The sequence below is a fragment of the Bufo gargarizans genome, chromosome 9 (assembly GCF_014858855.1).
Source record: "Bufo gargarizans isolate SCDJY-AF-19 chromosome 9, ASM1485885v1, whole genome shotgun sequence".
NCBI classification, from domain to species: Eukaryota; Metazoa; Chordata; class Amphibia; order Anura; family Bufonidae; genus Bufo; species Bufo gargarizans.
The window spans coordinates 111143371-111167681 of NC_058088.1; the positions used below are offsets into that span (position 1 = coordinate 111143371).

Below are 24311 nucleotides of genomic sequence, written 5' to 3' on the forward strand. Positions count from 1 at the left end.
TCCCAGTGGAAGCCATGCATGCCCCATGCCATCACACTTCCTCCACCATGTTTTACAGAGGATGTGGTTTGCTTTGAATCATGAGTCGTTCTAGGCCTTCTCTATACTTTCTTCCCATCATTCTAGTACAGATGATCTTAGTTTAATCTGTCCAAAGAATGCTGCTCCAGAACTGGGCTGGCTTCTTTAGATGATTTTTTTTTTGGGCAAAGTCTAATCTGGCCTTTCTATTTTTGAGGCTGATTACTGGTTTGCACCTTGTGGTGAGCCCTCTTTATTTTCTCTCATGAAGTCATCTCTTTATGGTAGACTTCGATACAGGTACACCTACTTCCTGGAGAGTGTTCTTCACCTAGGTGTATGTTGTGAAGGTTTTTTTCTTCACCATGGAAAGAATTCTGTGGTCATTCACCCCTGTAGTCTTCCATGGACATCCAGACTTTCATGAGTTCCTGAGCTCACCAGTATGCTCATTTTTTCACCAGAAAGTACCAAACTGTTCATTTGGCCACACACTCACTGATGGATTTCTTTTTTTCAGCCTAATAAAAGGTCTGTTTCACTTCCATTGAGAGCATCTTTGACCACATGTTTACAGCAACAACTTTCAAATGCAACTGTCACACCTGCAATCAACTCCAGACCTTTTACCTGCTTAATTGATTGATTCATGATGGAATAGCTCATGCTACCCATTAAAAAGCATCTGAGCTAACTGTCTAATTACCTTTGGTCCCTTGAAAAAGAGGCAGCTACATATTTAAGAGCTGTAATTGCTAAACCCTTCCTCCAATTAGGATGTGAATATCCTCAAATTAAAGCTGAGTGTCTGCACTTTAAGCCCATATCAATTATTAACTGTATCTGAAATATGTTTTGGTAAACGGCTAAAATGCCAAAACTTGTGTCACTGTCCAAATATTTTTGGACCCAACTGTATATGATTGATGTCACATGTTGTTCAAAATTTCTAATGAAAAACAAAGCAGCACTCATTGCTGCCAGGTAATGGAAACCGACCTTTTACATACCCATGGAACATATTGTGAACTGTACATTTTACAGTCTGTCGGTAGCTTTGACTTTACAAAGCTGATGGAGCTGGGGTTAGCAGGACAAAAATACCTTTTGAAGAACTCGGTAGTAGTGTGAATGTGCATTTATATTCTGCCAGGGAGTGCTCCTGTCCCTGCATTCTCTGTTTTGCACTTGATTGCAGCTCCTGCCCTGAGGGATAGCTACAGTGGTCTCCTGGTTAGATGATTCAGCTACCACTCGGAGCAGAGATGAAGGAAAGTGAAGCAGCTCAAGCAAAGAGTACATCATAGTGAAGTTCCACGTTCTGGGCACTTGCAGAAGCAGACTTTGGTGGAGTAATTTATATAGACACTACTTCCATTAATAAAAGCTCCAAAAAATATGTTTGTTCCGCTCTTCCCAGCCCCTACCTAGCGCTGTCACCAGTGTTGCATGGTTGAAACCACTGAAAAGACTCCCTTTAAAATATTGACTATAAACTGTTTAAAATCAAATCCATGAAAGATTTTTATACGAATGTGATTTATATGTCCTAATTTAGTTTTTATTATACCCATATTTTTAAATTTAAAGGCTATGATCACATTCAGGGTCAATTATTTTATGATTGCATTTTACTCACTTTGGGCTAAAAATCAACTGATCGATTACAAATTTCCAACAGTTTTTGTTCTAAAGGCTTAAGTTTCAGTCTGTCTGCACAGTACATTGCTTTCAGTTTCCCACTGAATCTGTCAGGTTGCTACTCTGACTACTCGATGTACAGCCCTCATCTCTAAACTCCTGACAGCACATGAACACTCACTGTAGCCAAGTTCTTACCAAACAGATACGAATATTGCTTAAATGTGTGTTCATGAGCTACCAGGAGTTCAAAGATAAGGGTTACACATCAAGCGGTCATACTGAAAAACAAAGCAAAAAACTCTGCAGACTGACAAACTTAAAGGGGTTATCCAAGAGTATAAAAAGTTTCCCCTTACCCCTGGGCCCCTCACATTGAATATACTTACCTGGTTCCCGACGCCGCTATGCTAGGGAGGCTCGTCCCAGTCTGCCATTGGCTGCTCCCCCCCCCGACACCAGATGTTTTCATCCCCGCATGGGGAGAAGCTGCAGCGGCAGTACGGGGACCAGGAGCAACACAGAGCGTGGAGCCAGGTAGGAATATTCAATGTGAGGGGCCTGGGCATATGGGGGAGCTTTTTATACTCTTGGATAACCCCTTTAAGCCTGAAGAACAAAACTGAAATGTTTTTTTTTTTAAACCCAAAAGGTGTAAAATGCAATAATAAATAATAAAAGTGAGATCTAAATAACAGTGCCTTCAATTTGATATACAAACCTCTAAAGCTTCATCATCTTCAAGGCCATACTGCCATTTGTCAAACTCATTAGTCCAATTCAAAACTGTATTTAAAGGACACACCACCAAAGCTGTGGAAAAGTCCATCCTGTCACTCAGAAGTACAGTGTGAAGAAATGATACCACCTGGAGAAGAAGAAAAAAAAGTTTCATCTAGTGTCAATCATCTGGGTAAAACCTTGAGCAGAGAGGAAAGATCAGGAAGCATACATATGAGCATTTCACTATGTTTCAGCACAGAAAACGCGTATGAGGCTATTTACCAAACCTGAACTCCAAACTGGCATTTCAGGGCATCATTACCATGCAAGCCATTTACAACATCCGCAAAGTGCATCATCACTACTTAAAATAAACATTAACCACTATGATGCCCAAGATATTACATGATCAGGAAACTTAACCAAGCGCAAGTGTGCAGTGTATGACAGTGAGGGTGTATACAGACTGGGAGGTTAAAACTACAGGAAAAAATGTATTTTTTTTCTTTTTTGCATTTAGGATGTTTCGCCTGTAAAAACCACAACACTATTTGAACAGCAAACTAGAGTATGTTAGCAATAGCATTTCATTTTTTGGGGGCCAAAATCAGGAATCGTTCATAAAAGGTGGTTATTAATGATAATAGTAGGTGTAGATTTGGGATAACAGTTTCGACAGCTTTATGCTCTTAATAGGCCTAATTAAGGATGTCAAACAGAAAAGAACTGCATTGATTATTTTAATGCATCATGCGTCATACAATTGAGTAACTATAGGGGGATTACAAGTGTTTAATCGCAGATAGTTCAACTTTTGGGACTTCCAGTGATCATGAAAACAGGGGTTCACAAGCACCGCCAAACTGCCCCATGAGAATAGAGTGAACGTGTGTATGCCTGCCTACTGTTCCATTCACTTTATGGGACTGCAGCGTACAGTGCTCACAGAAGTCCCATAGACTCCCGTGATCGCCACGGTCCCAGCGGTTTGACCCCCAGCGATCAAACACTTTTCCCATGGGTAGAAAACAAGTGTTATTTGTGGCACAGCCCCATTAGGAGAGCTTGTTTGCCATGGTAAAAGTCCAAGCAGGAAGTTAAAGAGCAAGGATAGGAAGTAGAATACATGGAGTGAAAAAATGATATTTAGAACATACATCTGTTTTTTATAAAGAAATTAAGTACAACACAGAAATATAGGCTGTTAGTATGTGATCATTTTTGATGGAAGCGTCCCTTTAAATTCCACTGATATTACTCAGAGAATGGCTAAGGACAAACTCAATTTACAAATAGATTTACCAGATTTTACACTTCTGGCTTGACGTGGTATGTTAATTAATTGAATGCACTTGAAAAATGGTAAGCGTATCTAAAGAGCGAATGATTTTTTTTTTTAGGGCTAATCTGACTGTTATGACTAGCAGTGTCTGTAAATATACCCATGGGGAGAACAATTACCAGAAAGGCTTAAGATCAAAACACTGGCTCTAAAGTAAAATAAATACATAGATTGGACAAACCCGAGAGCAGACGGACTGAAGCCAGCATATGGAGTCCAAGTGTTAGACTGCAAACTAGCAAGCAGTGCAGAGAACTCACGCCTTATGCACACTTTAAAAAAAGCGAACACTAAAAGGTAAATCTACATCATTGGTGCTGTTCCCATGTCACAATATGACAAGATCATGCACCGACATGTCAAACACAGTACAGTATATCAAAATTCAAATTCATTGTAAACTTTTGGCCCTTATAACATGGGTCAATGCACAGGCAATTACCGGGAATGAACCACTTGTGCCAGATAATTGAGCTGAGGCGATTTTAAATGCAGCAATCGTCCCTTCTGTATGCGGCTACACCTGTCTATTCCCACAGTCACTGTTTGTTGGCAGCACCTCCCTGTTTACGTAGGGCGATGTAGTGCTAGCTAGTAATTTCAGGTGCCACATAAAAGATGTGGTCACAGACTAACTATTTACACAGGTCAATTATCAGGAACGAGTGTTCATACAAGCAGTCATTCCCATTAATTGCTCTAATCTTCAGCAAGTGTAAATGTCCTTTGGATCTGACAGTCTTAAAGGGAACCTGTCACTGGATTTTGTGCATAGAGCTGAGGACATGGGTTGCTAGATGGCCGCTAGCACATCTGCAATACCCAGTCCCTATAGCTCTGTGTGCTTTTATTGTGTAAAAAAAACGATTTGATACATATGCAAATTAACCTGAGATGAGTCCTGTCCCTGACTCATCTCATGTACAGGACTCATCTCAGGGTAATTTGCATATGTATCAAATCGTTTTTTTTACACAATAAAAGCACACAGAGCTATGGGGACTGGGTATTGCGGATGTGCTAGCGGCCATCTAGCAACCCATGTCCTCAGCTCTATACCCAAAATCCCAGGTAGACAGGTTCCCTTTAAGATTCTCCAGATTTATCACACTAGCTGATGCGGGATGATAATTCTTGAGCACTTTTAGATTGTTCAGTCTCAAGCTTATACCATCTATTAGGAGCCTTACTGAAAAACACACCAAACTGCTAAGCCACAACATGTGACAGACAAGCCAAAAAAATATCTAAATGACTTAACAAATGTGGTGCAAAGCAAAATGATGCATAATTAAAACAATGCATAATGCTTGCTGGGCCTCGAAAAGAGCAATAAAATGCTTTTTTAATTAAATCGTCTGCTGCATTGGACCAAAAACATCCAGTCTTTATCCAAAATGTAAATGAGAGCACAGAGGGGGTTGCCCTAGCACCTAAGTCCACCCTAAGGGCTCATGCACACAATCGTAGTTTCTGTCCACATCCAATCTGCAAAAGATGCGGACAGCACACCATGTCACCGAAAGAAAGGAGGGGGGGGGGGGGGTCCATTTTGCGGACAATAGGACATTTCTACAGAAGTTAAAGAAAAAAAAAAAAGGTAGCATTCACTCGGTCAGGATCCGTGTTTTGCAGACCACAAAACACTTACGGCCCTGTGCTTGAGCCCTAACTTTGTTGCTTACTGATGAAACCCCTCCTTCCCATGGTTGATTGACTATTTTTTATTTATTTCACTTTACCACAATAGCAGCATATTTGAAACAAAAAAAATGACGTTTTAATGTCTCCATGTTCTGAGAGCTATACTTTTTTTTTTTTTTTGTGATTTTCTTTTGTGAGGGCTCATTTTTTGCTGGATGAGGTTTTATTGGTACCCTTTTGTGGGACATACACCTTTTTGATCGCTTGGCGTTTCACTTTTTGTGCTGTAAGGAGACAAATGTACTTTTTTGACACAGTTTCTTATTTTTTTTTTAATTTTTTTATGGAATTTATCGGACTGGGTGAATCGTGTGATATATTTACAGAGCTGTTCATTACGGACGTAGTGATACCTAATGTTTATTCCTTTTTTTTTTCCTCACCTGTCGCATGCACCTTCTATGCCGGAGTCAGCGCTGACCGCGACATAGAAGGGGTTAATCTTCCGGCATAGTTTTTTTTACAGCAATGCTGGCGGCGGATACAGCAAGGGTCCGGCCATCAGGGACCCTGCAGTGATCGGGAGGACACCGCTCCGTTGCCCGCCCGATCACCATGATGTAATAGTACGTCAAAGTGTGACAAGTCACTTTCCGCCATGACGTACTATTACGTCATATGTCGGGAAGGGGTTAAGGGAACATGACTGTTCCCTAGGATTTATCCAGGGAGATGAGCGCTGCTACAGGTAGGGGCTATTTAAACATTTCTGCATTAGTTTAAAACATTTAGCTTAGTTTAGCGGTTCTGTTCACAAAGTTGTAAAACGAACATGAGGAGGAAGGACGTCATGTGCCACAGGTTAGGCATATACCTGCAATGTCTTTCCAAGACCCATACAGTGAGCCAGAATACACCCAGAGCCTTTCTCTTTCTTGATTTTCTTCACAGATTCACAGCAACAATCCCACATAAACTGGACACCTAGAAGGAAAATTTACAAACTATTAATAGTATAACTACCGTTTGGTGAGAAGTTCTTTCCAAGAAAAATATTGCATGAAATATGCAAGACCCAATACTATATGTCAGGGGGAGTCTAACACACTTAAAGGTGTTGTCTCACTTCAGAAAATGACAATCATGTAGAGAAAGTTAATACAAGGCACTTACTAATGTATTGTTATTATCCATATCGCTTCCTTTGCTGGCTTGATCCATTTTCCATCACATTATACACTTATCGTTTCAGTTAAGACCACCCTGCAATCCAACAGCGGTTGTGCTTGAACACTATAGGAAAAAATGTTGGCCTATGTGTGCTCCAATGGTCCCAGCGACCAGCGTGTTTTCCTATAATGTTCAAGCATGACCACCACTAATGTACTGCAGGATTGACGTAACCATGGAAACGAACAGTGTATAATGTGATGAAAGATTGATCTAGTGAGCAAAGCAGGAAATATGAACCATCCCAATATATTAGTAAGTGACTTGTATTACCTCTCTCTACATGATTAACACCACTGGCTGAGGTGAGACAGCCCTTTAATGCTCTAACAGGTTTAGTTTTCATCTCTCAATCCTTTTTTATCTACCTAACTATGCACTCCAAAGACATACTGATCGGGAACTTGTGTTACTTCAGCAAGTGGCATTAATACTGTAGAGAAAGTATATGTATTGTCATTATCCATATTGTCACCTTTGCTGGCGGGATTCATTTTTCCATAGAAGGTGCCTTGTATTAACTTTCTCTACATGAAAAAAAAAAAAATAAGATTTTTGTGAACTCACCTGTAAAATCTCTTTCTCGCTTGATTCATTGGGGGACACAGGACCGTGGGTAGCTTGCTGCTGCCACTAGGAGGCGACACTAGGCTGAAAACTGTTAGCTCCTACCCTGCAGGCTATACCCCCTCCAGCCTGGGGAGAGCATCTCCGTTTGTGCTCCAGCAGAAGGAGAGACTAGAATAAAGTGAAAATCAACAGAAAAAACTGAACACAGCCATAAGACTGACCCAAACAGAAGGTCCCAACTGGCAAAACAGAGACCCCACGTGCCTTACAACTATATGTGGGTGGGTGCTGTGTCCCCCAATGAATCAAGCGAGAGAGATTTTACAGGTGAGTTCACAAAAATCTTGCTTTCTCACTCATATCATTGGGGGACACAGGACCGTGGGACGTCCTAAAGCAGTACCCGGGGTGGGAAACAAATACTCCCAAACCAACTCTCTATGAAAGTCATTGTACTGCGGCCTGCAGAACCCTGCGGCCGAGAGAAGCATCCGCCGAGGCCAAGGAATGCACCCGGTAAAATTTAGTAAAGTTGTGTAGAGAGGACCAAGTCGCTGCCTTACACAACTGAGATGCCAAAGCATGGTGGAGGTGTGCCCAAGAAGCCCCGACCGCTCTGTTAGAGTGAGCCGTGATCCCGGGCGGAGGAACCTTGTCCCTGGAACGATAAGCATCGGCAATTGCCAAGCGAATCCACCTTTGAAGCCGCCAAACCTTTACGAGGGTCTTCTGAGATGACGAATAGAGCGTCAGTGCGTCTGTAGGGAGCCACCACAGACAGATCTTCAAGGCCCGTACTACATCCAGACGATGGAGAGAGAGACCTCCCATGTCTGTGAAGGCTGAGGGCAAAACAATGTCCTCGTTCACATGAAAAGGCAGAAACAACCTTTGGTAAGAAAGATGGCACTGGACAAAGAACCACCTTGTCTTGGTGAAACACCAAAAAGGATTCCTTGTAGGAGAGAGCTGCCAGCTCCAAAACCCGTCGAATAGAAGTAATGGCAACTAAAAAGGCCAATTTCCAGGAAAGTAGACGGACGGAAACTTCACTCAGATGTTCAAACGGCGCTGCCTGGAGCGAACAGAGAACCAGGTTTAGGTCCCAAGAGAGCAACGGAGGCTGATATGGGGGTACGGTGTGAGCTACTCCCTGCAAGAAAGTCTTGACCGGACCTAGGACGGCTAGAGTACGTTGGAAAAAAAAAAACGGACAGGGCCGAGACCTGTCCTTTGAGGGAACTGAGAGCCATGCCCAGGTCCTATCCTGACTGAAGGAACACTAGAACCGTAGGAAGGGAAAAACACCTGGGAGAAAGAGCCCGTTCCTCGCAGAATCACAAGAAGGATTTCCAGGTGCGGTAGTAAATCCTAGAAGAGGAAGGTTTCCTGGCCCTAATCATGGTTTGAATGACCGCATCAGAAAAACCTCTACGTTCCAGAAGAAGGGTTTCAACAGCTACGCCGTTAAACATAGCATACCTAAATTCTGATGGAAGACTGGGCCCTGGGAGAGCAGATCGGTTCTGAGTGGCAGAGGCCACGGAGCATCTCCTAGCAGAAGAATGAGTTCTGAGCACCAAGCTCGTCGAGGCCAGTCTGGGGCGATCAGGATTGTCTTGATGCCTTCCTTCCTGATTCTGCATATGATCCGAGGCAGAATTGGTAACGGTGGGAACACGTAAAGGAACGCGAAGCTGTCCCAAGGTGCCACGAGAGCGTCTACGTCATGTACTGTTGGATCCATTGCGCGAGAGGAAGCACGGGAGCTTGTGATTGAACCTGGACGCCATCAGGTCCATTTCCGGACGTCCCCACCTAAGGCAGATGTCCCTCCATCCAGAGTTGTTCGAGGCCCACTCCCCCGGGTCCACTGTTGTCCGACTGCCGTCCAGTTGTCCACTCCCGGGATGAAGACTGCCGAAATCATCGGAATATGGGACTCCGCCCACTGTAAAATCTTTGCGGACTCCTGCATCACTGCGAGACTGCAAGTCCCTCCTTGGTGGTTGATGTAGGCCACAGCTGTGGCATTGTCCGATTGTATCCTGATCGGACGACCCTGCAGAAGTGGAGTCCAATGGATAAGGGAGAGATAAATGGCCCAGAGTTCCAATATGTTGATGGGAAGTTTGGACTCCGATGGAGACCAGAAGCCCTGGACCGTCCGTGTGGCGAGAACTCGGCCCCAACCGCGAAGGCTGGCGTTGGTTGTAATGACTGTCCATATCACTGGAAGGATTTCCCCACCAACAGATGCGCAGACTCTGTCCACCGACTGAGGGCTGTACCCGTTTGGAGGGACAGCCTGATCCGGCGATCCAGAGAATCTGGGGATTTGTCCCAAGTTGACAAAATGGCTCGTTAAAAATACCTTGTGTGAAATTGAGCGAAGGGAATGGCTTCGAAGGAGGCCACCATCATGCCCAGCACCCGCATGCAATCGCGGATAGACGGATTGCGGCGTTGGAGTAATATGCGTATAGATCGCTGAATGTCCACGCTCTTGTCCGGTGGCAGGCGTTCTATGGCTGCACCAGAGTCTAGTATCATGCCCAGAAACACGATTTGTGTGGTGGGAGACTAGCAGGATTTCCATCGATTGACTATCCAACCGAAGCGGGACAGAGTGCTCAAAGTGATCTGAATACTCTCCTCGCATTAGGAGACTGTAGAAGCTTTGATCAAGATGTCGTCTAGATATGGGAGGAGAGTAATGTCCTGGAGCACAGGAGACCCAGGAGGGGGGCAAGTACCTTTGTGAACACTCTCGGAGCTGTCGCTAGGCCGAATAGCAGGGCGACGCACTGGTAGTGACATGAATGAATGGCATAACGAAGAAAACGTTGATGAGCGGATGCGATGGGAACGTGTAAGTAAGCGTCTTGGATGTCCATCGATGCCATGAGTTCCCCCTGTACCAAAGAGGAAGCGGTTCACCATCTTGAGGTCCAACATGGGGCGGACATCGCCTTCCTTTTGGGTACTACGAAAAGCTTTGAATAGAAACCCGTAAGGGGACTCTCTTGTAAGGGGACTGGAATTATCACCGCCCCCCCCCCCCCCCCCGTATGAGGAGGGACTGAACTGCTTGGAATAAAGCAGCCGCCCGAACTGGATCCTTGGGCGGCTGGGAGAGGAAAAAACGGTTGGGTGGGATAGATTTTTATTCCATCTTGTATCCTGGTGTCACTACCTCTCGTGTCCAAGCGTCCGAAATAGGAGTTCACTACATTTCCTGAAAAAGGAGACGGCCGCACCTTCATGCTGAGGGCTGTTTCCCGGGAGCGGAACAAGGCTGTTGTGCTCGTGGACGCCATGCTGGCTGGGGTTTGAAGGATGGGCCCTTTCGTTGGTCCTGATTGGGTGGTCTGGCTGCAGGTGGGGCCGCTGGACAAGTGCCCGCAAACCTACGAAAGGACTGGTAACGGGAAGATGTGACCCAAGGACGAAAGGAACATTTCGCCTTGGGTTGCGGTAAATGGGTGCTTTTTTTTCCCCCCTGTTGCTTCCGAAATAATGTCATCTAGTCGGGTACCAAAGAGCCGAGAGCCAGCAAAGGGAAGTCTTGAAAGAGAACGTTTGGAGGATGAATCCACCGACCAGACTTTAAGCCATAGCTCTCGGCTGATAGCTACCGCGAGAGCCAAGGAGAGGACAACCATCTTCCCCACGTGCAAAGCAGCTTCGCAGAGGTACTTTCCTGCCTGGGAAATTTGTACAGCCAAGGACCGGAGTTCCGCCGTAGGAAGATTGGTCACAAAGGTCTTGGTTTAAACGGAGGGACCACTCCGAAACTGCCTTGGCTACTCATGCCGATGCAAACCGACACCGGCTAGCCTCCCAGGGAGACAGACGCGTGCGAATCTGTGTCCCTTAACCTAAAAACTACAACACAGCTAAAAACGTAGATGCTCTCTCCAGGCTGGAGGGGTTATAGCCTGCAGGGGAGGAGCTAAGTTTTCAGCCTAGTGTCGCCTCCTAGTGGCAGCAGCAAGCTATACCCACGGTCCTATGGCCCCCTATGATATGAGTGAGAAATGCCATTTGCTGAAGTGAGACAACCCATCTAATGCCCCTTTACCTGTGGTGCCAATGTAAGTCATTTTATTGTTGCAAAAATCAAACCATTCAACAATAATATATACAGAAACTGAAGACACTACTGGCAGGACAAACTACCTAAAACTTCCACAAATCTAAGGAAATTAAATCCCAGCAATTCAACATCCACTAAGCAGGCACACTCTTAACCCACGGTTATAGGTTTTTTTTTCCAGAATTAGGCAAAAATTTTGCTCAAGGGTTTAAAAATCAGATAATTATCACTCCAGGGTGGCAACACAGGAGCACTACAGCCAATAACTGGCCTTTACCAGGTGAGTACTGTGGCACATTATATGTTATTCTTCTGGTGTATTTTCCATCTCCTGCTCCATAGGGGAAAATGCCATGAAAAACAACGGACCATTTTGTCTCTCAAGGAGCCCTTTAAGGGCTTGGTCAGGAATTTTTCTGTTCAGGCTCAGAGGCTCTTGGGTTGTCTTGAGCAGACTTCCAGTCCCTGCCTATAAAATTTCTGCATGTATGAGGTCACATGACTTGCCACAGTAGTGACGTGTCCCCAAGCACTATATCACTGCTGGGTCAGTTGCCGCTTAAGGACATGTGACCGGAGAGGTAAGTCATTGGTTTCAGCAGTGCACGTGATCCACGTCCTTGCAGGAAGTTCACAGGCGTTGAGATAAAGTCTGGTGAAGCCATTCTGAGAGCCGGTAAGTGAGCTGGTAGGTATCGCTTTCTACACAGGGCCTGATGGGAGAAGCAGTTTAAAAATAATCCTAGACAATCTATTTAAGAAGTCTAGCAATACATAGCAAGCCAAATTCTAGGAAGGGTCTTAAACTTGCACAAAAGTATCTCTCCATTTAAAGGGGTAGCTTAGGTTTTCAAAAAAGATTACATTTTTTTTATATCCCCACCCGCCCGGATAAAGTGCCACACTTGTCCATGGGCCATGTTTTCTATAACTGGAATAGAAATAAAGTAGCGCACAGTGAAACAAAGGAGTTTCCACATTAAAGGTTTTGCCCACATTAATGAAAAGTAGCCTGAGGCAACTTAATTAATGTGGGCGAAACCTTTAATGTGGAAACTCCTTTGTTTTACTGTGCGCTACTTTATTTCTATTCCAGTTATTCCATTTCCTGAAAACTTACCATCAACCTGATGGGGTTTTAGTTTCGTGACCAAGTTCTTGTGGACCTGTACCAAGGGTTCTTTTGTTTCTTCATCTTCATCTAAAACAAGTTTTGTGGTAATTGGACATTTAACTGGTGATGCATCTTCCACAATAATAACCTAATGAATCAAGAACATTTGTTAGCTAGCTTCATTCTGAAAGCAGTCCAATGTTCAAACCTGTATACAAAATGAGAATTGAGTCTGTGAAACTCTACAGCCTCAAAAAATTGTTCCCATAATTACTTATGAGGCATTATCAGAGTAAATAGATTTCATGCAACACAAGTTAAAGTGTCATCTTATGCACTATACGTACCTCTCTCAGTTTCTCCCGTTCTCTCTCTCTCTCAGCAATTCTCCTTCTCCTCTCTTCTTCCATTTTCAAAGCATTTTGAGTTTCTGTTCTCAACTTGTCAACTTTTAAAATTTTACGGATTTTCTTCCGACCTTTTCCTGGAGATTTAGAGTCTGAATCATCATCATCATCGCCATCATCATCATCATCATGATCTCCATCTTCTGAATTACCCTAAAATATATAAGGAAAATACATCATTGATTTACTGAAAAGTTATCAGGAAAGGCATACGTCAATAAATACATGTTATATATAGCAACAACGCTCAACCCTTTAGTAATACAGATTTAGAAAACAAAGAAGAAAATATACATACACTCATTGACAATAAAAATAACGCTCCTAGTCAGAAATGTCAGATTGCTGCACACCCAGTTTTGCAGCAATGTCTCAGGCAGATATATAAATGATTACAGGTGTTAGAGTATGGAGGCCTGGTGGTGAGCGCTTCAGTCCTCCTTTGCTATGGAGAGAGACACTATGCAACAATGGATCCTGGTCTGAATCATGAAAGGGATAATTCTGCTAAACCTCAGTTTGAAGATAAAAAATGATGGCCCAAGTAATGGCTAGAAGCCTGGAAAAAGTTGAGACAATCTGTATTTAAAAGAATGGGAGCCAATATTGTGCTTTAAAGGCCTAGAAGTGAAGAGTGTGGACCATTCAAAAGCAAGAGAAAAACCCTTGCGTTGGTGGTCTAAGAGAACCCAATCAAGGTGCCAGAGGTGGAAAAATACCAGACGGATGTTTTAAGACAGAAACAGCTTGGTGAAGTATGATGTAATCTCTGAGCAAGCAGACATCAGGGCAACTCCTGGACTGTCAGGAAAGATCATCCACCAAAAAAACATAATTTGAGTTCCCAACCGGGATGACTTGTGACAAACCATCACCCCGATCAGATGGATAATCCTTGGAATAGCAGGAATATACTAGCCCTTTGCATGGCCGATACAGCGACTCGCACTGTAGCAGTGAACATACCAAGTGGCTATAATTATAAAATTAAAGTATAACTGTTGTATTTTTTTGGGATTGTGGTGATTAATACCTCCTTGGTGGCCCTATTTCAACTTTTCACTGTGTATTCAAATACTCCTTAATTCCACCGTTTTGTTCCCTGTACTGCCTACTTTTACCTGTGCTTAAAATAGGGTTATGTGTCTATGTGTTGAAGCAGCGTGCAAGGTCACATTCCTGACAGCCAGGGACTGTAAGTAAATGATTAAAGTCAGGTCCTCCCCAGCAGCTGATAACAGTTCCTGGGCTGTGTTCACTTCTCTCTGTCCCTGCGCTTGGCAGACGCTCCCTCACTCAGCAGAGCTGGAGAATGCAGAGTTGAAGCAGCGCAGAGCAGGGAAGGGAGATCTGCCATCTGCTCAGTGTATAAATGAAAGCAACATGTGGTAAGAGGACCCCTTTGTGCTGCAGGAGATTAACCCTTTAGGGGGAGGGCTCTGGTTACTGACACTTTTGGGGGGCTATTGTTACTGGCTAGTGAGGGCAGGCGGGATTAGCCTCAGGGTGAGGGCAGTGGCGGCCATCTTAACTGAATAGTGAAATTGCAGTTTTATGCAGACTGGTTGCTAAGGGCTGAATCTTATTAAATATAGGGTAAGTCAGTCTAATAGTAACTGATTCTGGAATATCATGTTATTAGTAACTAAATATATGAAAATTGAAATTGGGGTCTAAGTGTGACAGTTATCCTTTAAGGCAGCGGTACCCAACCGCCGGGCCGCGGCCCAGGACCGGGCCCTGAAAGATTGTTTTCCGGGCCGCGGCAGTACAGAGGAGCGGAGACGTCCGTGATAGGTTAATGCTCTATGACGCACTGGCCGTTGCCAGGGGCGGCCCTAGAGACTGTAGCCCTGGTGGACTGTCTGGTACCAGAGAGCGCGCAGACTTAGGGCTCATGTTCCGGTAAAATTTAAAGAGCTCTGTCCGGTGCCCTCAGCGGGAGTATGAGGCGGCTACGGGCAGCAGGTAACCAGTCAGACTGTGGTCAGTTGGACAGGGGGCAGACGGCGAGGGTGACACATAACAGGTACCCATCTCCTGTGCATCACTGAGTGTTGTTCCACGATCTGCCCTGCCAATGTCGCGCCTCACATCTGTGATCCATCCATTACTAAGAAAAGCATTTGGCCCAAGAAAGGAAATACTGCCAGACATGCAGCATAGTAGTTCACAACAGCCACAGCCTCTATTCATTTAATAGGCCGTGGCAGAATGAGTGGTAGGAAGGGAACTTGGAGAGTGGGGTCACCCCTTGTATTAGCAAAGGAAACAGAGCTACAGATTTTGTGGTCTGCCATACCTCCTTGCCTTCTGGAGGTAGGGAACGAGCAGTGTGTTTGGTGAGCTGCTGGTATATTTTTTATTTTTTTTTAAAGTAATTTTTTATTAGCATTTTAATAATACAAACATAAGGCCCCAACCCCCACATACCCTCCCCCCACAAACCATAATTGTGATGCCCTCCATCTTCCATAGCTTCAACATTCGGTTACACCATCACCACCACATAATTACACAGGCACAGGCCCCATCCCTACAACAATCCCACAAAATCTTGAAAGAAAAGCTGTGATCTTATAAATCGAATATACATTTGTTATCAGTCATAACTTCCCCACAGTACATTACACAGCGTAGAAACATTCCATTTCTCCAGTACAATAAGCGGTAGTACCCTCACACTAATCCCAGACGGTATCTCTGAAGTTCCCTGGATGCCAGCCCAGGGGCATCAATCCAAGGAGTCCAGAGCTTTTCAAATTTGGCCATGGCACTCCTCTTCCTATAGACCCCTCGTTCCAGATTAAGTAACCAATTAATCTTAGCTATAAATTCGGTTTTACTAGGACTACCCTCATCCAGCCATGCTGGTGTGTTTTTTTGACTAGGGTACAAGGCAGCTTCTGCCACCTGTAATTCCAGAAGAAGAAAAAAGAAATAGGAAAAAATGGTAGCAGATCTGCAATCAGGCATGTTTGCCTCCTACTAACCAAGCTAAGATTAGCTCCATGGCTGCAGAAGGGGTATAGCCGATGGGGGTAGAGTTGGGCAATATACCGGTATCTACAATATACCGTGGTATTAAGAAACAGCGATATCAGCATTTCCTAATCACTGCAGTCTTTAACAACGTAATAGGGGCGGCTGCTTCCATTAGTGGTGATGGTAGACCTGTAATGGAAGCTGCAGGATAAGGATCTGATGCTTGTAGCTTCAGAACGTCACATGGCCTTCTCTTAAAATCATGAGGCTGGCAAACACCAGGACGTAGCTGACTGTCACAGTGATGTCACCTAGTGTATGGGCACCGCAGCTGACTTCATGGCAACTGCCAGTGCAGAGCTAGGCTCTGCCTCACTCCTGTGTCCTGCTGCCAGGCTGCTGAGGGTAGGTTGGTTGGGAGGTGGGTGGTTATGAGTAATGCTAAAGAATAATTATGTATCGTATTATTGTACGAAAATGAGATGGTTTGTGTATATATATATATATATATATATATATATATATATATTTATTTTATCTCTATATATATCATTATATCCATCTATGCAGTGTATACTAGTGCATCACATCACTAGTACATTACCATCAATATCAGATCAGTAAGGGTCCGACTTCCAGACCCCCCACTGAGCAGCTGAATCAGGCAGCACAGTTCTGTACATTGAATAGCAGCCATGCGTGTGTACTGAAGCTCAACTCCAATTTAAGTGTAAGAGCAGGACTGCAGTACACTGCTGAGTGAAACTATACAGACTACAGAAACTACTGCGTCCAGATTGACACCTTGTATAAATTCTGGTGCCACGCTCCTCGAAACATCTGATTGGTGGGGGTGCCAGGTGTCATACCCCTACTGATCTGATACTGATGACCTATCCTAAAGATAGGTCATCCATATCTGTAACCCAGGCAACATCTTTAAATGTGTGTAAAAAATGCACATTGTGCTGCATTGTAGTATTTGGTTCTGCTGGGGCAGTAAACTGTGCAGCACTGTGGTACTGGTGGCCCTGTCTAATTGTGTTGCCACGCCTTCCATCAATTTTATTACATCTGCAACATGAGGCCACTTTTAGTTTTTTTTCCCCTAGGGCCACTAAGTTCCTTGTCCACCCCATTCCACAAGCTTTTCTCTGATTTTATACTTTACAATTAGATCTGAAACAAGAGTACATGTTTTTTCCTCTAAATGGGTATTTATCGCAATAAATTTCTTATCACCATCATGGGGATAGATAGGAGGAGCGAACCTGCTTGGTGTTGCTTACTAGTGGCTGCAGATATAGCCCATGGTCTATGTTCTGCAAACATTTTTGACGTTTCAATGATTTAGTGCTATTAGTCTAGGAAATTTTACCTAAGAAAATATTACTGTCAACCACTGTATCTTATGTTGTATAAAATATATGATAGACCAGGGCATCTGTGACCTGAAGCTCCTTGTCAACAGTTACAGGAGGGCAGTGCCATACTGGGCAAGTGGCATATTTCCTGTAGTAAGTATACAAAAAAAAAAATTCTCTACCTAAAAAAATAAATAAAAAGGTTTGTTTCTTTGCAACTAAGGCTACTTTCACACCAATGGCACGGACCTCCGGCAGGCTGTTCCGTTTGGTGAACAGCCTGTCTGATCTATTCTGCCGCTAGTGACCGTGTGCCCCCAACTGCCGCTCTGTCCCCATTGACTACGATGAGGGCAGAGTTTCGGCGGAGGCTGTCAGAATAAAACTACGACATGTCCAACATTTATTCTGGCAGCCTCTCACCAGAATAAACTGCCCCCATTATAATCAATGAGGACAGAGCGGCAGTCCGGGGCACACGGTCACTAGCGGCAGGACAGATCCGACAGGCTGTTCAGCCGACGGAACAGCCTGCCGGAGGTCTGTGCCGCTAGTGTGAAAGTAGCTTAACAATTGATGAACTTAAGATGATCATACACATTAGATGAATGTCAGCCAAAACATAAGTAGTTAAGAACCAACCAAATCTGCCCAAATGCCAGATGTCTGGGGATACAAGGTTCAGGCAAGGCTACTTTCATACTGGCGTGTTGGCTTTCCATATCTGAGATCCGTTCAGAGCTCTCAAAAGCGGTCAAAAAGGATCTGTTTTGCCCTAATGCATTCTCAATGGAAAAGGATCCGCTCAGAATGCATCAGTTTGCCTCCGATCAGTCTCCATTCCGCTCTGGAGGCGGACACCAAAACACTGCCTGCAGCATTTTGCTGTCCTCCTGACAAAGTGGAGCCAAATGGATCCGCCCTGGCACACGATGTAAGGCTACTTTCACACTCACGTTTTGTGCGGATCATGAACGGATCCGTTCAGATAATACAGCCGTCTGCATCCGTTCAGAACGGATTATCTTCAACATAGCCAAGACGGATCAGTCTTGAACACCACTGAAAGTCAATGGAGGACGGAACCGTTTTCTATTGTGCCAGATTGTGTCAGTGAAAACGGATCCGTCCCCACTGACTTACATTGTGTGTCAGAACGGATCTGTTTGGCTCAGTTTCATCAGACGGACACCAAAACGCTGCAACGTTTTGGTGTCCGCCTCCAGGGCGGAATGGAGACTGAACTGGTGCATTCTGAGCGGATCATTTTCCCATTCAGAATGCATTAGGACAAAAACTGATCAGTTTTGGGCCGCTACTGAGAGCCCTGAACGGGTCTCACAAACGGAAAAGACAAAACGGCAGTGTCAAAGTAGACCAAGTCAATAGGGACGGATCCGTTTTCTATGACACAATCTGGCACAATAGAAAACGGATCCGCCCCCCATTGACTTTCAATGGTGTTCAAGACTGATCCATCATGGTTATAGAAGACATAATAACCGAATCCGTTCATGATGGATGCAAGCGGTTGCATTATTGTAACGGAAGCGTTTTTGCATATCAATGACGGATCCACAAAAAAACGCTAGTGTGAAAGTAGCCCAAGTCTGATTTCAAATGCCCAATCCTTATGTTCTCAGAGATGAGCCAATGCCAGAGTAGACTGGCAGCAAGTTCTTCCTCCTCTACCTAGTGAGCACACATTTGCTCAGCTGAACTAAGTCTGCATGTATATGGAGGGATTGTCAACAGCTATCTTACACGTATGGCCAGCTTTAGGCTAGGTTCTGCAGCAGAGTTTTCACAGTTGTGGATTCCAGCAAAAATCAAGCACAAAATATTGCATGCTATGCTATTTTAATGGAGTCCATTGGGTAATGATGGTGTTACAACTGATTTAGAACTTATATAGTTTATTTTCCCCCTGTTTTTGATGGGAAGATAAAAGCAGGAAAAATGAAGATATGTGAGCCTACCCTTAAAAAAATTCTATATCAGTACTACATTTGTACTAGAAAGGTAACCATTTTACCTAGTAGAGGCAGAGACAGTACAGTACATACATAAAGGAAGCAATTAACACAGGGCTAATGCATGGATGCTCCAGCTTATACTGGAGAAAACAAAAGACAACAGTGACCTCAGCAGGATGAAAGGTGGCATTACAAGTAGAATATGATGGGACAACTACCCAATAGAACATACATCTGCAGTACACAGACGCACAAGAAAAGTAAATTTATGTAGCTTAAAAAGGAGTGTGTCATTGACAATCTATTTTTCAGTTTTTATACTGGCCACAAAGTCTAATAATATTTCAAGACTTCCTGTTCTGTACAGAATACTTTTCAGGATTCACCTAATTATTATCTCAGGACGGACTACAATGACAGGTATCAAAAGATCCACTATTCACAGTAAAGCTTACCCGTTTCCTTCCTGCACAGATGACCTGTGCATGCCTAGAAAATTCTCCCATAGAAGACAATGAATTTTCTGCCTGTGCATTGTGACTATGGAACCACTTGGAACTGAACCAGAGTTCGGGAAATGTTTTGTTTTTTTACAGTACAAATTAATTTACGAAGTTATTACACGAAGTCTCGCGAGACTTCGCAAAGCAATAAATTCTTGCCATTATTACTGTGAGGGGCACATATCTGGGCATAACTACGGCTCATCGGAGCCAATACATTCTAATACTACACTGAGCTCCTGCTCCGTACAGTATTGGAACAAAGTTTTATGTGAATCGACTTCAGATGTTGCATCCGAAGTCGATTCGCTATCCCTAACTATGGCCTATGAGTCTGCTGTAAAGCATATCTCTAAATGTTGACACCTGACAGTTGTCAGATTTTTGCCGGGGTCCAACCATGAATTAGGACCTTTCAACTGGGCTAATTCCCAGGGCTGTGGAGTCGGTAGATAAATGCTCCGACTCAGACTCCTCCGTTTTTTGTACTTCCGACTCCGACTCCCCGACTCCGACTCCTCTGTATTTAATATGCGAATGTATTTTATACATTCCTTGAAGGAAAGAAAAAAAGTTCTTCTAAGCTCTTCTAGCACAGAGAGGTAGTTGGGCAGAAGCTGCTGCCTTCTCCTTTGTGTGATGATCTTCTGCTGAAGATAGGGCAGTGGGAGGATCCAGGAAGGGACATTTATTTTAAAACATGATTTCCCTAGAAGAATCCCATAGTCATGTTTAAAGTTTAAAGGGACACTGACAGGGCCAATAAGCATATTGAGGTATATATATGGCACTACAGGTCTTATAATGGGTATTACAATCATATAAGTATCCCCCCTGTCCACATTATACATACAGTAAACTTTAAGTTTTATAACCTGCTCCAACGGCCTTCAATCTGCCCAAGGGGCGGCGTTTCACCTCTCTTGCGCCCAGCCAGCCTCCCCAACTGCCGCTTTGAAGCGCCGCCCAGCTCATGAATATTCAGTTTGCTGGGCGGCTTCTGCGGTCCCCGCTCTGAAGCGCTTCGCTTAACAGTGCCCGGCGCATGCGCCGGATCTTGTGAAGTACGGTACAGTAAGCGCCGCCCAGCTCATCAATATTCACTTCGCTGGGCGGCGCTTACTGTCCCCGACTTCACAAGAGCCGGCGCATGCGCAGGGCACTGTTCAGCGCTTCAGAACGGGGACCGCAGAAGCCGCCCAGCAAACTGAATATTCATGAGCTGGGAGGCGCTTCAAAGCGGCAGTTGGGGGAGGCTGGCTGGGCGCAAGAGAGGTGAAACGCCGCCCCTTGGGCAGATTGCAGACCTTGGAGCAGGTTATAAAACTTAAAGTTTACTGTATGTATAATGTGGACGGGGGATACTTATATGATTGTAATACCCATTATAAGACCTGTAGTGCCATATATATACCTCAATATGCTTATTGGCCCTGTCAGTGTCCCTTTAAGATAACATTCTGAGTTTACACGTTTTATAGCCTTAGCTGAATGACAGCAGTTTTTCCAATGGTTTACAGCTTCAGTCTTGAACTATTGACCCTCCATTCCCTTCACTTATACAAGTGTCTCTAGTCCTGCAAAACACATATTTACTTAATCCCTTATCAGTGAGAGGCTAGGTAAACCATGGGCATTGTGTTCCCTGTAACATCAGAACACAACACAATGGAAAGTATATGTATTGCCACTCCTAATTGTGCATTGCGTGCCATATAGTGAAGCATATGAAAAGCATGCTTCTTCACATCACTGAACGCGTTTGTTTTGCGGTTACGTGAGGCACTGCATGCATTGGCTTTTATTCTTACAGTAGAGAAGTCATTAATTATAACCGTTTATGAATTCGGACATTTAAACTTGCTTTTTTTTTTTTTTATTCCAATTTAAATTTAGTAGGAGTCGGAGTCTGAGTCGGTTCATTTTTTGCCGACTCCGACTCCGACTCCACAGCCCTGCTAATTCCGGTGTGGTTTCTGTCAAAAAGGGAATGTACTTTTTTGAAACAGATTTTAAAATCTGCACACAAAAAAATAAAAATGAATGAACAGCAACACGGAGTCCCACTGGAAACAATAGGACATGGATTTGCTGTGGTTTCTTTGCAAACAAAATGTTCACTCAGCCTACATTTGTCATTCATATTGCTGTGGATAATTTCAATGTAGCTTTGAAACTTGCATCAAAAAGGGACATGCCTCTTCTTAACGCAAAACCCATGCAGAAACAAACTGACAAAATGCAAGCAAATTAAGTTTGTGATCGTGGGGGTCTGACACCACGGACCCCCGCCAATCAGATGTCTGCCAGGCATCAGTGCTTGCAGCAACACTGCGGTCTTCCTCAGCTCACCAAGAACAGCACCATGCATTGTATGGAGCTGAGCTGCACATAAGCCATGTAACCGAACGTGACATCACACAGCCTAGGCAAAGCTGGAGAAGGTCATGGCACTGTGAGTACCTGTGCCTTCTCAAAAAGCTGATAAGTGGAGGTCCCGGGGGTCAGACTTATTTGCTTGCCCCATGCTGTACTCTGCTGCAGAAAACCTGCAACAATTAATCCATGTGTGAACCCAGCCCATAGAAATACAGATGCACCAAGCCAGTATGTAATGCTTGCAGCAGGTACCTTGGAATCACTAGAGTCCTCTTGAACTTTTATTCTTCTCCTCTTTTTCTTCTGTTTGTAGCTTCGTTGATTCTCCTCTGCTTCCTTCTTTGCTGCCCTGCAAAATCATAGTGGACCACAGATATGATTAAGGGGTTATTCTAGTTATATGGTATGTTTACAGTCATGTTTTATGCCATATAACAGATTAGGTAAATGACCACGTTTAATGACTGAAAGGGGTATTCCTGTTATGCTAATTTAGCCCCTACCCATAGGAGAGGGGATAACTATTAGATTGGTAGGGGTCCTACCGTTGGGACCCCCAACGATCAGAACGGGAACCCCAAAATGAACGGAGCAGTTATGTGGACATGCGTCCGGCTGCTCCATTCATTTCTATGGGAGTACCAGAGATAGCCAAGCATTGTACTTGAAATGAATGGAGCAGCCGCATGCATGACCAAACAGCAGCTCCATTCATTTCATGGGGCTCAATGGGGTATGGGGGCTCTGAGCGGTAGAACACTGCACGATCTAATAGTTATCCCCTATAATGTTGATAGAGGATAACTAAACATAACCAGAATACCCCTTTACAGGCTCAGCCAATTTTTGGTTTTCACTTGCTGCCTTCCAGAAGCCATAACCTTTTTATTTTTCAGTTTGCGTAGCTATATGAAGGCTTATTTCTTATGAGGCACGTTGTGCATTCTAATGGAACCATTTTGTACTGCATACGATTTAGCTTCATATGTTAATATTTACAGGATTCCCTATGTCACAGTCAGTGTCTGACAAGAAGGCAGGCCTTGGAGCCTTCAGAAGGCCCCAGGCTGCTATAGCAACTGAATAGCTCCCTCAATCTCTGCACAGAGGATCCATTTAGTCCCCAGAAGAACAGCTCCCCTGAGGTAAAAAAAACAGTTGACTATAGCATCTGAAGGGTTAAATGGCCGGGACTGACGTTATTGCCAATCACTGTATCTGCCTCAAGGTTTCTGTTGTGCAAAGCATCTTTAAAGTCAAGACTTCCACTGTACATGTACGGTAGAAGTCCTTAAGGGGTTAACATATACATATATAATATTTTTCCCTCTTAACCACCTCAGCACAATCTAGTAGTAGCAGACAATAGCAAAGACGGTCTGTGGCTGAAGTTATCCACCTTAAAGGGTTGTCCAGTGTCTAGCACAGTATAGTATAATGTCCTGTGATCAGTCATTTATTTAATACAGACAGCATCATTAGATTTGCTGTATTCTTCAGTGCCTACGTTTTAGACATATCCTACACTAGTTTGCCTGTGCAGGTGCAGTACAATACAGGAGATCTAATGATGCCGCCAACTCCCCGTTCATGTAAATTAGATGGATGGCAATACAGCCAGGACCAGGAACAAATCGAAAAGACATAGGAAGCAAAGCAATGGACGGTATTGGTGACCAGATAGCGCCAACTAATAAATTGGACTAGTAAACGAGTGATTACAGGAAATTATAGTATACAGGCAATCCCTTTAATAAATGTGACAGAATTTATTCTATTTCACATTTTTCTTGTGCATTATTTTTTCCTCTTTATTACTAGTGTTAAATAGATTTTCCCTGAACATGTTACAAGTGAGACCAGTGATTGACTGCAACAGTCATATTATGTCATCTCTGAGGATAGACATTTAAAGAGTAACTAAACCTTTGCATCAAATTTTAATAGGATATCCCCAATGCCCCATCAAATCTTTTTCTAATATACTTGATTAACTAATTTTGTATTTTTATTATACTTTTATCTCCCTAAAGTGCACCATTCCCTGTGCACCTAAAACACAGTTCTCTGTACACCGCTGACAGCTCAGAGGTGTATGGAGTACTGGCTATGAAATTTATGAATGGGGTCGCAGCAGCAGTGGGAAAGGGCAGGAGCGCATTTTATTGCTGCTCCTGCCCCCCAGAGGTTTACTAACTGAGCGGAGCGGGCTCCTGCTTACTCCGCTAAGCTATAAGAACTGCATGTCAGCTGTTAGCTTAGCAAAGGAGAAGCCCGCTCCACTCAGCCAATCCTGGCATAGCCCATGGGTAC

General features: G+C 44.0%; 1 protein-coding gene across 1 annotated transcript in view; it reads right to left on the reverse strand.

Annotated features, from left to right (window-relative positions):
- The window catches only part of ATRX (ATRX chromatin remodeler), a 186739-nt gene that overhangs the window by 60907 nt on the left and 101521 nt on the right, over nt 1-24311 (reverse strand). Inside the window, exons 14-18 of the mRNA XM_044305242.1 lie at nt 22251-22347; nt 12732-12944; nt 12391-12532; nt 6246-6355; nt 2384-2530 (exon numbers count right to left, since the gene is read on the reverse strand). Coding sequence (XP_044161177.1) covers nt 2384-2530; nt 6246-6355; nt 12391-12532; nt 12732-12944; nt 22251-22347 — 709 coding nt within the window. The remainder of the gene's footprint in view (nt 1-2383; nt 2531-6245; nt 6356-12390; nt 12533-12731; nt 12945-22250; nt 22348-24311) is intronic.